We start from the raw sequence: 14,958 nt of genomic DNA, 5'->3' as shown, positions 1-14,958 counted from the left end.
GGGCCTAGCAGCATATTTTCATGGATTTACTACGAATGGGGCTCTGATGATGAAGCCCCTGTTGTTTTTAAATTTGTTTAAAATTGTTGTGCAGGTATTCAGACCATAGATTCCACGCAGGCCCTGTTCCTGCCCATAGGAGCCTCGGTGTCTCTGCTTGTCATGTTCTTCTTCTTTGACTCAGTACAGGTGGTTTTCACCATCTGCACCGCAGGTAACTACCACTCCTGTAACCTGATCTATAGAATTATCTGTTGACGGTGTTTTTAGTCTATAATTACACCCCCGGGGAGTCAATGAACTTCTATTAACATAACAGAAAAAAACTACTGAATCAAGCCTCAATGTGTGTACAGACCTCAGGTCTCATCGCTCTGCTCTGCTCTTCTCCCCAGTTCTTGCAACAATTGCATTTGCATTCCTCTTGTTGCCAATGTGCCAGTATCTGACCAGACCCTGCTCCCCACAGAACAAGTAAGGACACCACTGGACTTCCTGTCTCTTCTTTCTTTAAAAAAAAAATCAGAAACATGTCTTGTATTTTAAAGGCTGTCAAATTATTAAAATTTTGAATTTGATTAATCACAGGGCTAGTGCACCTTTAGTCATTACGGTGCATCCTGATGTGTGTTCTGCAGCGTATGGAAAGTTTCTTCCAAAACTTCAGTAAACGCTGTTGTCTTCAATGACATCGATCTACATTCCCTCACAAATTAAAATGCCATAATGATGTCAGTCTGCTTGTCAGTTGTAGACTAACTCACTGCCCTGTAATGAGTGAGTCTGGTGTCTGACCTGAAATTGTTGAGATGCTATTTTAAGATCCAGGTGCAGGTGAAAACCTGTCCCAGTGTGGACGGATTGATTTTATTTTCTATACAAAGGCGGTGTCATTCTGCCCACATGTTAGAAGAATGACCTGATTTATTTGACATATTAATGAGAACATATAAGGCCTTCAGTGTAACAACTCTATTTTCTTAATTGCTTTTTCATCAAGTTGTTGTGGTTGCAGGAGAACAGGTTATCTCTCACACACCAGCACTAGTTACTCTATCATTTGAGGGAAAATATTTTGAGTGCGTAAAAACAGCTTTGTGAAAAATGTTATTCATCAACTCCTTGATCTTTAATATGGTCAAAGTGAACATTCACACAATGTCCACCACCAGGTATTCAGTCCACTGTACAAGCTGTTTTTTTGTCACCAGTGAAGGAATGAACCTACCACTGGACCCTGCTGCTGTAAGCAGCTGCTTCTCTGGTTACAGACAGTCTCTGATCAGGTTTCATTAACCCTTTGTCTGAGATACTGACTACTTCCTTCATAGTGCTTAATCTAATTAATCATTTATAAGGCCTGAAATAAAAGAAAGTGCAAAAATTGTGGGGTTTTCATTCCTTATTTTTATAGTCGTTTAATTACTATGACGTTCTGTTTGACTTCTTTTACATTTTTGGAAAGTTTTAAAAGAAGTCTTTTGTGACTTTTGTCCTACCTCTTGTTGATTTTTTTTTTTTTAGGATCTCGTTTGGCTGCTGTGGGCGTTTCACTCTGGCTGAACTCCTGTCCTTTTCCCTCTCTGTCATGTTGGTGCTCATCTGGGTGCTGACTGGACACTGGCTTCTAATGGATGGTGTGAACCCAGTATTCCCAGCAATTTGTCTGTGCAGAGTGGTCACTGTGGTTTAAATAAACAATCAACATCACTGAATTACTCTAATAATTCTAACAATTATTTTACAACACATGCAGTGAGTTATTTATTATTGTTGTATTATTAGGTTTTGTTTAAAATGCAACACTTTTATTATTGATTCATCTTGATAAAATGTTAAAATGATCTTAATAGAAATGTCAGGCTTTTTCACTGACCTCAGTTTAATGTGCTGTCAGTAATTCTCTGTTTCTTTCTTCTTCCACTCAGCTTTAGCCATGGGCCTGTGCGTCGCCATGATCGCCTTTGTGCGTCTGCCCAGTCTGAAGGTCTCCTGTCTGCTGCTGTCAGGGCTGCTGATTTATGATGTGTTCTGGGTAAGAAAAACAGTCATCTCAAGCAGATATATATTCATATCAGACATGCAATAAACTCGTGAATAAAATATGTTTAAATATAAAGCTTTGTTGAACCTTTTTTTTACTTTTCTGCAGGTTTTCTTCTCAGCCTACATCTTCAATAGTAATGTGATGGTCAAAGTGGCCACTCAACCTGCTGAAAACCCCATAGACGTCCTGTCCAGGAAGCTCCACTTGGGGCCAGGGATGGGCCGAGATGTCCCTCGACTGTCACTACCAGGAAAACTGGTCTTCCCCAGGTAAGACTAAAAGAAAAACAAGTGTGTCACATTACGTTAACTGTAATGTTTGGGAAAATGGAGCTTGCACACAGAAGGAATAGAACTAGTACAGTACAATAGAAGTGAGGGGACAATAGTGGGCTCTAAAGACAGAATGGGAAGACAGGGAAACTCAGGAGCACTGTACAAGAGACAAGGACAGTGTTCAGGGTACTCCATTTTTTCATTCTAAATGACCAGGGTGTTCCAAATGTGGAGGTGTCAGACAGATGGTTAATCCATCAGATGATAATTCCAGAAGCTACTCCTCTAAGTCTTTCTCATTTTTCTCAATAACGCAGTTCCACAGGAAGTCACTTCTCAATGCTGGGAATCGGAGACATCGTGATGCCGGGGCTGCTCTTGTGTTTTGTCCTACGGTATGACAACTATAAGAAGCAGGCCTCTGGAGAAGTCCCCGGACCTGGAAACATGTCCGGACGCATGCAGCGGGTCTCCTATTTCCATTGCACTCTCATCGGATACTTTGTGGGTAAGAGAATCAATCAAGGATCGAATGGTTAATTGTTTCCGTGTGAGTTTGTTTTACGTTTTCTCTAGTCATATCACCCACTTTAGGCTGAGTTATTCATACTGATTGTTTTCTTTCACATCGCTCAGGGCCCTTTATGTAGCGTATTTTATAAACTATAAGTCACTCTGGAGTATAGGTCACACCAGTGTCCTCCAGCTGTTGTCTGTGTGAAAATAACAAATGTAAAGTTTCAGTGGTACAGGAGTTGCAGATACTGGTACACAAGCCTACAGTGCCCTTTCACGGCTGTGAGTGTGAAAACAACAAACGTGAAATTATATATATTGTGATATATAAGTTACATATAAGTGTGACTTATAGTCCGGAAAATACGGTTCATTAAACCTGAGGATGTGAAATATTGATGTGAAGGTCTGACCAGACTAAAACCAACAGTTCTGACTAGTGGTTCACAATTAATCAAGTTGTAATCACGATCATGAGTTTGACTGCCACAAATAAATTAAGATAGAATATTCGGCAATATTAACTTTAAAAACCATTGTTGACCAATAGTCAACTGGGGGAGGGAAAGCTGTTTAACTAGGAGGTCAGCATGCCCTGCAACGCCGGGCACTTATTAAACCTGCTGAATTTATGCATTCCTGTTTAAAAACATTGGAAAAGGGCAAGGTGCAGCAGCGCTGAGCTGATTGAAACAGGCAGTCGGAGCATGTCCATTACTGTCTCTCTTTATATCACCAATATTTTTTTTGATTATATGCGTTATGTTCCGTCTAGTGTGTGTGACATATTAAGGCTTTCTGATCGGAACACGTGTACAGTGGAAGTACTGTGCTGCACAGAGGGGGCAGTAACGTGCAGTAACGTGACTAACAGTGCTGAGCCCCATATACACAATGGGTCACAGTATATGTTGCTATGTTAATGTTGTTTAAAAGAATCGCAATCTGAAAAGTAACTAAACCTGAGGAACAGGTTATTTTCATTTGAATAATTCAAATGAAAATAAACAGACACAGTGTTGGAATGACTTGTCTAACGTCTCTGCAACAATGGGCATTCAGGTACTATCAGAAATGTGAGAATATGACGATTAACGCACTGAAAAAGAGCGTTGGAGCGTCTGTGTACAGGAAATGTGTTTTGTTTTGTTTTAATTCATATATAGAACAGTTTATATATATATATATTTGGCATGTGGCTTGAACTTATAACTAAGAGTTTGTTTGTTTTCTGGGAAGAGCCATTTGGTCCCAACCCGCAGAAAAATAAATACCAGCAACCACAAAACTCTTTTGACCTCTGAAATGAAGATAACACAGCATATACAGTATTGTGTTTTACCTTTATGCTCTGTGTATATAAAAAAACACTATAGTGTGATGCATTTATGAAATCAATGAACTGCTACAGAGAAAACTAAGTTTTATTTCTGCCTGGAAAACAAACAAAATTTAAACTCTGTAAATACGACTCTGGGTTTAAGGAAAGCAGAAGGTAAATTATTTACTTGCAGTAGATAATTATCTACCTGCAGTAGGTAATTATCTACCTGTTTATCTACCTGCAGTAGTAGACCAAAGCCCTGTCTGCTGCTGTGTGCCGTCATCCTTCAGTGGTGTGTACTGGGGCGTGTGGCCGCTGTCATCTTAATAAAAATGCACTCTAACACTGATTAAAATAAGATGTATTTTCAAAATAAAAGCCAACTAACAAAACATACAGTTATTTCACTTGGTTTTATGTGGTTTTCGGTGCCCCTAGCGCCCACCGTCTACACGTCGGGGCTGTTAGACATTACCCCCCTCTTCACACTGGATTGTAAACAGCCTGTGAGGCGTGAACGATTTTTTTGTTTTCGAAGAGTTAACAGTGAAATAGGTTTGCAATATTTATTTTCCAAATCCACAGGGAGCCACAGCATGGGGAGGAAAGAGCCACATGTGGTCCTGGAGCTGTGGGTTGGCGACCCCTGCTCAATTATGTCACAGAAAATATAGATATATAGTTTTACCATTCAGCTAAAAACATATCGTTATGACTTTAAGTCCATATCACCCAGCCCTAGTCCTGGGTAAATATTATTTTATTATTGATGATTGTTTATTTTTAGTTTAAGTGTCATTTTGAACCGTATGCCTTATTCATACTATTATCATTTTGGCCATAAACCTCCATCCCCAGTTCTGTCTGTTTATTGCTCTGCTACTGCTTCTAGTTTGGCTGTGCATATCAAATGAAACCAAACGACCAAATGTATAAACAGACTCAAACGTCGGAACAAAAGTGCCGTTAGTCGGAGATGTCTCTGGTTCTCAACCACAGAAGACAGCTGGTCATCAAGGTCTCTGGTGAACATCTTTGCACCTCTCAACAACTGTTGATTAAAAAAAACACCCACACTCATTTGTCTCGCTGTTGCAGCTGTGGCTACAGCGTTTAATTGACTTATTAACTTTGTTGCGTGGAAACAAGTCGAGTCTTTCTTGGAATTCTGGAATAACCCATTTGCCGTTGTGTCGCTGTCATGACCGGTTATTCGTGTTAGCTCAGGTGAGCTGGCTGTACTGCAGGCTCAGGAATTGGGTTTCAGAGGTGGTGAAGAAACCCTGATGCCTCAGTGTGTCAGTCTGTCGGTGTGAGTTACATACCAGTAACTGAGAGAACATCGTTTCATGGAAATAAAGCCTCACTGAGTACATGATGTTCAGTAGGTGTTTAAAATGCATTACTGGGTAATAAACTGAGGAAGTCACTTTCACAATGTAGAAAAGGTACGACCTGGATTCTTTATTCAGATTTATATACACACCTGGTAACTGTAACAATGTCAGTATGAGCTGCATTTGGGTATTTTCAGTTCCGACTAAAAGCTGCAGCTTTATTTCTGTCAACTGCAGTGATGAGTTTTTCTACATTTCTGTTCATTGATGACTTATATGAAACTCTTCTGTCGTCAGGGCTGCTGACCGCCACTGTAGCCTCCAGGATCCATCGTGCTGCTCAGCCTGCCCTGCTTTACCTGGTGCCCTTCACCCTGCTGCCTCTGCTCACGATGGCCTACCTGAAGGTACCAGTGATGACGCCGCCTGGTTTTCACGCGTCTCTGTTTCTGTAGCAGAAATATTCATCATTTAAATTGTAAATTTTTTATACTTTAGTGTAACAGGAGGAACCCAACAGATTAATCCTGTAAGAATAATGTTTTTAAAAATGCACATACATTCATTCAAATATAACAAACGACAATATTCCTTAGTTTATTTTTACTTTTTGATAGGTTGGACGTTGTCATTTTCAGCTGTACCTTTGTGTGATAAGAATATTTTTTCTTAATAATTTGTCTAATTCCAATGCGAGAGAAAACAAAAACCAGGTGTAAACGGATGGTTTTTGGTTGTCAGGGGGATTTGAGGCGCATGTGGTCAGAACCCTTCCACACCAAGGCCAGCAGCTCCCGCTTCCTGGAGGTATGATGCACCTGGAGACAAAAACAACCAGCGGGTGGAGGACCAAGGATCCTTTCCCTTCACCAGGAGGGAGAGAGAGGGTGAACTCACAGTGAGGCCACGTCGTCATCACTCCTTCATGCTTTTTCTGCCAAACATGTGTGAAAACCCTCAGAAGGACACCGGTGTGTGGATCACAGCGCCTCAACACCAATTCTCTTCAGTCCCTAAACCTCCCCTCTGTCTCCCCCTCCCCACCCCGTTTTTCTTGGCTCCCTCTTTTCTGTTTATCTTCCCTTTTAGCACACCCTGCCTCTGCTGTTGTTGACCTCTCCCTCCCTCTTTTCCCCGTCTGTACTTGGTCTTTATGGCTCACTCCATTCAACAGAATTCATCTTGAATTTTCTCTGCAACAGTTGCTGCCGACTCTGAGCTGGAGGGTCAGGGTCCCCCACGCTCCTCCTCCCCTCCTTTTTGTGTGGACTTACAATTGTGAGACATGGCTGGGGTTTATATCTATTTTTTTAGCATTGTCGTGGTCATTATTACTATTAATATTATTATTATTATTATTATTAAAAAACAATTAAAAAAAAGTCGGACGAATCGAAGTGTTGCAGCGACACAGGACGATAATCGGGAACAGCGACGGAGGGAGGAGTAAATTCTTCCTCCTCCACCCGTGCCCCCCATTTCTCCTCAGCTTCTCTTCATCTGCCCCCTCAGCTTTCAGCCTCTCCTCGTCACTACCGCCCCCTGCTGATACTGCAAAGCCCTCTTGCCTCCTCTCTTCTTTCATCTGCTGTTCTTGTTCCCCCACCCGACCCCCCAGATTACTATGTATTTTATTTAGTAAAAGTTTTATTCTTGGCATATACAGAAATTACGCATTATTATAAATTGTCAGGCTGCCCCCCGGTGTCTGAAGGGCGGATTCTATTTGTATATATGTGTACACTTGTATTTGCGGTATCTTTTGGGTTTGTATCTGTGATCGGGAGCATGTTGTCGTGTAGAGTCGGGAAACTGGCGCCAGTCGACGTCCCGCTTCTGGTTCAGTCAAACTGCAAGAATCAGCTGAAGGGCAGGAGAACGCCTGCAGGTCGTTTGTTTGAGTGTTTTTAGAAAACAGCTGATTTCTACATCTCCACATCAGTAAACCAGGGTGGAGTTAGTTTCCTGCTCTAGTGTTAGAGCGAGCGTGAGTGCGCGCGTGTGTGAGTGTTTGAGAGAGCGAGAGATTGAGTGATACTTGTGAGTGAGTGTTTTATTTACCTGTTTTTTTATTTGAAATTGTAAACTTGTTATAAAAAGAACTGGTAGCAATAGTCAGGTTTCCAGAGAGCTGGGTGTGTTTGGATTAGGATTTACTGCAAACATGTTCCAGACGGGGCCGACTTATTCTGTTGGTCATCAGGTGTTTCGCAGACAGTTGTCAATGTAAACCTTCTTTTTTTTTTTTTTTTTTTTTTTGCAAATAAACATGTTGGGTTCATTTTTCAGTTTCTCTTCATGCTGGGTTTTTTACCAAAGTTCTGTTTCACTCACCGAACACTAGGAGCATCTGTTTCCTCTGGTTTCTGTCAGATGGGTTTTTATACACAAATGAGAAGCACATCTAAGCTAAACTTTGTGGATGTCAGAGTTTGACCTCAGTCGATGAAGACCTGACTATTGTGAAGGTTTGGGACTCAAAGCCTGGAAATGAGGATCAGTTTGAGGACGTGTGGTTGGATTTATACGTAGTTACACATTCTTGGGGGTTTTTTGGTGTTCTCTGGACTGCGAAGGATTGTGGTGGTGTGGTTGCGTGTGCGCATGTGTGCACATGTCTGAGCAAATAATGTGTAATCCAGTTTGGATGTAGGATAGAAAGAAAATCAGTTTGTGTCCTTGAGAAGTCATTGAATCAACAAAGAAACTAAATCTAAATCACAGGGCTTTTTTTTTTTAACTACCAAGTCACTTTTTTATTATTTGTCCTTCCACTGTTTCGTGGTGCTTGTCAGATGATGTTAACATTTAGAAAAGGTGCTACAGTGCACGACACAGATGTAAGGACAGTGCGTTTTTTTTAGTTTTTTTTTATTATTTCTTTTTCTATCCTCTCTTGCTGTGCATGTGACAGTGTACAGTGTATTAACTCAGACTGCGTCAACAGAAAGACTAATGCAGTTGTGAGTCTCTGCTGGCCGGACAACAAGGGACTGGACCTATCTATGAGTGAGGGGGTGGAGCCAAAAAAACACCGTCGTCAAAATGACCTCTGACCTCCTCTGACTGATTCACGAAGGCTGAACACAAGGACCTGTACGTTTTAAGATTGGAACGTCCGGCCTGTCACTCAACGCAGTCTCTCCTTGGAAGAATTACAAACTCCCATCGACCTCCTCACAGACATGGAAAAGAAAATATTTAGATTTATATACATATATATATATATATACATTTGTGTGTATATATACATATATAAATAACTAAGACTATCATGGTGACAATAAAGTTAAATTTTTTTATAGAAAAAGTGTTTTTTGTTTTTTTGGGGAGGGTTTTTTTGGCCCCTTTTGTAAAGTTTTTGGGTTTTTTTTCTTTCCCCCCTCAGTGTTAGTTTTTTTTATTTGACTCGCTACCTTCTCTTCCCTCCAGCAGAGGGCCCCCCCGTCTGTCTCTGCTGGTGCACCAACGTTTCGGAAGAATGGATTCTGTATAGAAAAACGGTGAATAAAATAAATTAAGAACTGTGTAGTGATACATGGATCAGAACTTTGTCTCTCCTTCTCCCTGTGCCCTTCAACGTTCTGTCCCTCTCTGTTTCAGGATTCAACTGTAAATAAACATTGACTCTAACTGTAAAAACGCCTCTGTCTGATGAGTCTTTGTCCCAGTTGCCTGTATCTAAAGGTTATAACTGCAATTATTCCACAGCTCACCGGGGCACTGTTTACTTAATTAACTGTCGATGTGAACACCTTTTAATCTGTTTGCTGAAGTAAAAGGGGAAAAACTGGAATCCTAACTGCCAAGTCAGACATTAGTGGGGCGTCTCACCAGGATAGCTTTGTAAAGCCTGGATGTTATTTTGAAATTACTAAGCCAATCACAGCTGTCGTTGAGTGTTAGCAGTGATCAATCCAGACGTTGTGATTTTAAGTATCATCCTCTGGCTTATCTAAAACAAACCCTAATGGTTGAGTTGTTAAGTTATTTAAGTAAAAATTGTAACAGACAATAAAATGATAAGAGAGGATCACAGAATATCTCTAACTAGCAAAATGATTACGCCTCGTTGTTGAAAACGGTGGTTTAAAATTAGTCAATGTTATTTTAGAACTGTGACGTAATTATGCCAATATTATGTAAAAATTTACTTTGTAGTCTCTCACATATTTGCATTTCAAATTGTCTTCAGCCATGCCAACTCGCACTTTGTCTTTGTTTGACTTCTTTTGTTTATTCAAAGCAGATGTGTCCTTTGTGTCTTTTGTCTTCACAGCAGGGGTTCTGCTTTCTAGGAAATTTAAGGAGCTAAAAAGTAATGAATATCTGCCCTCTAGTGAGTTGATGTGTGTATAGGGTGTTGACATCGTGTTTATCGGGTTTCGGTTTGCTTAATTGTGTTTTTGCTTTTGTCCAGCAGATGGCGACACAGTACAACTGTCTGAAACCACTTGTCGGTGAAGTCAGAACAGTGAGAGAGGCCTGAAGGGAGGTTTTAGAAATCCAAAGCAGTACCGTACTTTCTTTATTTCATGTCTCTGAATTCTTATTTCAACAGAAACGTATTTGCCGAGGTTCCCCCTGCTTTTTGCTGTCGAATGTGGCAGAATGTGCCACAGAGCGCAGCAGTTTTGGGGCATTTCTCCCACAGATGACACCATGTGAAGCTGCAGACTGGGAACAATAGCAGACATTAATCATCCATTGATCAGGAAGTTAAGTGAAATGAAAAGCACGTCCTCCTCACAGTGCGGTAATTGATTCCTGCAGGGCAACGAGAGCCGCTCTGGTGAGGCTTCATGGGAAAATGGCCGCCTCAATGACAATCCAAAGGCGCTGAGTCAAGTCTTTGCAGAAAGGCTGCTGCAGAATCAGACTTAACACAGGGCTGAAAAAGCCGAGGGTTTTTTCTCTCTTTCTCCCGGAGTTTGAACTGTACTGTGATGTTACTGTAAGAGCTTTTCTTTTTTCACCTGTCTGCTTCACTTTGGCTGCTCTGTGATTACACTTGTGTGGAGAATGGCTGTATTAAAATGACAAATGCAGGATAAATGCTTTTTTGTGCGAGCAAGAGTGGAGAATGAGGAAGTGCATAAAAAGCGACTCGTAGCTGGAAAATGTGATTACGCTGGCTGGGCAAATCCGTTTATCCTTCAGTGAAGAGCGGGTTCAGGGGAAATAAAAAGGCGTTGTTAATGCTGGAGTTGAATTTGACAATTGTGGCGCAGACGCTGACGCTAAATGGGAATATATGTTGGAGGAAAGACAGGGATGGATGATGAAGTGCACTGTCGGGGGATGAGGAGCAGGACTGAGTGGGGGAAGGTTGGAGAAGGTCGCTTAGGTCAAGGCAGCCAGGGTCCACCCCTCGTCACCTATTGGCCAGGCTGTGTGCTGCTTTGAAGCCCTAAAGTGGACAGAATTCCACCACAGCCATGGGGATTGTAACATGTCATTTGGAGGACATTTTTGGCGAGACCGTCCTAAAATGGCAACGTCTGTCCTCACCTGGAATTCAGAGTTATTTCTTGTTTTTGAAGAGCTTACAGGCGTGTCTACATCTGATCCTATGAGCACCTATTGCTAATACTACAATATATACTACTACTACTACTACTACTACTACTACACTAATACACTACTATCTGAAATGTGAATCAGGTGACTTTAACTAAAGCCTGTCACTGTTTTTCTGTCTTGTGTGTGAAGTCTGGCATTAAACATTGACTATATTTGACTGTAACTTCACATCAGGGATTTTAGAAGAAATAGGAGAGAACCTTTAAGGCACATGTGTCAAACTCAAGGCCCGCAGGGCCGAATGGGGTCAGCATGCGTAGGGTGGTCTTAAAAAAAAAAAAAATCTGTCTTAAAGAGTCTATACTTGTGTCAAATTCTGTGCTGGCTGAGTAATTCACAGTTCTTCTCTGTTCTTGATTCCAATTCTAACCAATTGTACATTTACTTTTTAAAATTTTTTTTTTTAAACTAAATACGTATGTAGGATACACAGGTTAAACCCCTGACGTCCTTGTGTTTGTTAATGAGTCCAGACATTTTCACATCAGTTTACTTCATGACCGACCATAAAGTACAGACAACGGGACACGTTTAAAACGTCGTACTGAAGGTGTTACTGTTGCACAACTCCATAAATATCCCCCAGGAGTCAAGGAAGAAGTTCTATGACGGTTTAATTAATGACCACAGTCCACACCAGGCCAGCGAACTGTATGTTGATTATTTGATTCTGTTTCACCTGTTTATTACCAGAAAAGTCAAGTCCTTGACAGTCATTTTTATGGACTTAAACTAAAGTAATTATTTAAAAAATTCTAGATGTATCATTAGTCGGATTTTTTTTATGAATTTGTTTAAATTCTTATTTTTTTGTGATGTGATCTGTGCAAAACGTTTCCAAACTAATACAAAATTTAGTTTTTTATTTTCAAATTAATTTTAATTTTAATTATGTTAATTCACACGTGTTTGTTTTGTTTACTGGTGATGTAAAATGATTCTTTTTTTTTTAAGATTTTTTTTAAGAATGAAGTGAGACAAGTCATTTAATGTGCATTTTACTTTTGTGGTCTGCAGGTTAGCCCATCGACACCTACATTTTTTCCAGCGTTGAATATCAAATATTACATCAGTTACAGTTGGTGAATGTCTAAATCTGGTTTATCTGTCATTGAACTAACGTTTCACCTGCTACTTCGGCAAAATGGCTATCAGCTAGCCACAGTTCCAGCTAAAATATGCTGCAAATGAACCAGGAAATAACTAAAGGTTAGCCACAAGACTGCTCTGCTGTAGGAGTTAGTATAATACTTTAAATTACTCAAGATTACATTATGTATTTGTTAAAATGAAAATTCTTTCTATGCAGCAAAATTAAAATACTTTTGAAACATTTTATTTTTTAAAACTAAAAAAAATCATGTTGATAACAAACTGTAAAAAAATGTCAGGGGCCACAGAGAACCTGTTTAAGGGCTGCAATTAGCCCCTGGGCCATATTTTGAACTGCTCTGTCTTGCAACAATGACATTCCTGGCATGAACAGCAACTGACTCACCACTCTCTAAATGTGTTCAACTGTGAATGTTAGGTTTTCAAAGTGGGGGGCATGGTTCAGTTGAGGGACCACTAGGAGAGAAAAAAAAAGTTCTCTTTAATAACCATTTTTTTCTCAACTGTACAACACAAAACTCTGCATACTCCATAATCGTTGGTACCTGAACGCACATTGTGTGACCTTCTGATGGAATTCTCAATGAGCATTATGAAATATTACTTTGACCTACCGAGTACTTCTTTGTCCCAGATAACAAGTAAAGGTAATTATCTTACTTTGAGGCGGCCATGAAAAAACGGATCAACGTTTCACCTGTCTGAGGGCACTGTAAGCCCTAACGCAGGTCTAACAGGCTTGTGTTGTTTTGTCGCTGTCAGACAGGTCTTCTTTATCATACTGAGACAGTAGATTTGCTACACACTCCCAGGGCGATCGGTTTGTTAAAACTGCAGTACCACAGCGCCCTCTATCGTGTACAGTGAGCCTTCACGGTCATAAGTGAGACAAATAAGACGGACAAACAGAAAGACGCTAATACTCTCTTGATATGTTGTCACGCCTGCAATGCACGATGGGATATATGCTTGGGTAGTGTACATTGCATGTACACTAGATGTGGTGCATTGTGGGATACAATGAGTGCTCTATATAGTGGACAACTTCTGATCAGTAAACATTTGGACACTTGGTTGGGACCAAGCCTAAGTTACCATGGTGATCTAGTCCACTTTTGTGGTACACAAAACCCTGACTTTGGATTCAACATACCTTACTGAGCTACTAAACTTGCTACGCAGTACACCCCTCTGGCAGTTTGTGTCTATTATTAAACAGCTGTGCTCCTCAAGCTAGCGTGCAGCTAGCTAGTGCAAAATGGATAGGTGGAATAGACTGAAGGAGCAGACCCACAGTATATTATACAGTGCTGAAAACATGTCTGCTACCGTAATTTCTGGACTATAAGCCGCTACTTTTTTCACCCGCTTTGAACCCTGCGGCTTAAACAATGATGCAGTAATAATAATCCAATAATTTATGGATTTTTACGGGCTAACGAAGTTCATGCCTCTAGCGATCAATAACTGTTCTGGTAGTCTACTGTGTGTTATACTAGTAGCGTACGTCTGTCTGTGAATGGTCTGTGTTCATATATGTGCGTGGGGGGCGACAGAGAGAACGGTAGCTAAAGTTGAGGTCAGTTGTCTCCCTGTCATGTTGAAGCGTCAGTTGGTTATACAGGAGCTGTTAAAACTCTGTTTCTGTTCTGTTGTGGTCGGAGTGGCTGATAATAAAGACCCCAACTTCACTGTTTCTGTTTACCTCTGCTGTGGACAAGACCAAAGTGAAGGGAGTTAGCCCTGGAGCTAATGTTAGCTTCAGACCTGGAGCAGATCACTAAGTCTCCCCTGTGGCGCTGAAACGTGTAACCAGCCGTGTTACAGGCACTGTTTAGGAACAAAGCACTAATTAAAAGAAAAAAAAAAGTCTTTCTGTGTAAATATCCCATGTTACACTCCTGCGGCTTATAGAGAAGTGCGGCCTATATATGTACAATTAATTTTTTTCTTTTTAAATTTAGTGGGTGTGGCTTATATTCAGGTGCGCTCAATAGTCCAGAAATGACGGTAATAATTATGCTAAACAAATATTAATAGTAATAATTATTAAATAATGAATAAAAGTAAGAAAAGAAGCTAGAATGGGGTTAGATGCTAGGCCAGAAGCTAATGCTGTTTGTGGGAGGGGACCCTGCCTTAGAGTTAGGATTGTGAAACGTGAATGTTTTTTTAAAAAACATTTAATGACTTGTTATAGTTATTATTCAATAAACTTAATGCTCATGGTTTCATATAATACAAGGAGGTATGTGCTAACATTATGCTAACATGAACTAAGTGGTGTTCGATAAGGTAGTGTCTTCTTTACTAGTTTACAGAAGTCTCTCTGTAGACACCAGCGGTCGATTCTCCTCAGTCTGTGGAGCCATAAAAACACCTGAAGTACTGGGTCTAAAAATGTCACCTTGTGTAAACCTGCTGCTCTTCATTAAAGCGGCGCAGGAAGTACACAATGCCCTCAGACTGTGCTCGACACAAAGATTTGCACAACTCGAGAGCTCTGAAAAGGAAGCGGCGAAACAGTAAAAGTGTACGTTGTGAAGTGGTGGACTGCGTCTCACTCCACTCCTTCACTCCTTCGCGCGGCCACCGTGCTCTCTCACCTCTGCTGCAGCAGCAGGCGGCCGCTCTGAGTCCAAGTGGGAAAAGCTCATAATAAATTTCAGAGTCAGTAGCACATGAAGTCAGGCAGTGCTGGTGATTTAAAAAGCGCTGGTATTTATTGGCGGTAACCCCCCCCCCTCCTTCCCCACCCCACCT

The 14,958-nt window shown here is 40.8% G+C and overlaps 2 protein-coding genes across 2 annotated transcripts in view; one reads left to right on the top strand and one right to left on the bottom strand.

Moving 5' to 3' along the window:
• Positions 1-9,143, top strand: part of sppl3 (signal peptide peptidase 3) — a 25,610-nt gene extending 16,467 nt beyond the window's left edge. The window contains exons 4-11 of the mRNA XM_025062772.1: positions 80-214; positions 396-474; positions 1,525-1,637; positions 1,929-2,035; positions 2,153-2,316; positions 2,640-2,830; positions 5,797-5,906; positions 6,241-9,143. Of these exons, the coding sequence (XP_024918540.1) occupies positions 80-214; positions 396-474; positions 1,525-1,637; positions 1,929-2,035; positions 2,153-2,316; positions 2,640-2,830; positions 5,797-5,906; positions 6,241-6,312 (971 nt within the window). The 3' untranslated portion in view covers positions 6,313-9,143. The remainder of the gene's footprint in view (positions 1-79; positions 215-395; positions 475-1,524; positions 1,638-1,928; positions 2,036-2,152; positions 2,317-2,639; positions 2,831-5,796; positions 5,907-6,240) is intronic.
• The window catches only part of LOC103389085 (ephrin-A5-like), a 1,154,841-nt gene that overhangs the window by 242,949 nt on the left and 896,934 nt on the right, over positions 1-14,958 (bottom strand). The window lies entirely within an intron of this gene.

The sequence above is a fragment of the Cynoglossus semilaevis genome, chromosome 14 (genome assembly GCF_000523025.1).
Source record: "Cynoglossus semilaevis isolate Cse_v1.0 chromosome 14, Cse_v1.0, whole genome shotgun sequence".
NCBI classification, from domain to species: domain Eukaryota; kingdom Metazoa; phylum Chordata; class Actinopteri; order Pleuronectiformes; family Cynoglossidae; genus Cynoglossus; species Cynoglossus semilaevis.
The sequence above is the reverse complement of the archived record's forward strand: the minus strand, read 5'-3'. Positions and strand labels throughout refer to the sequence as shown.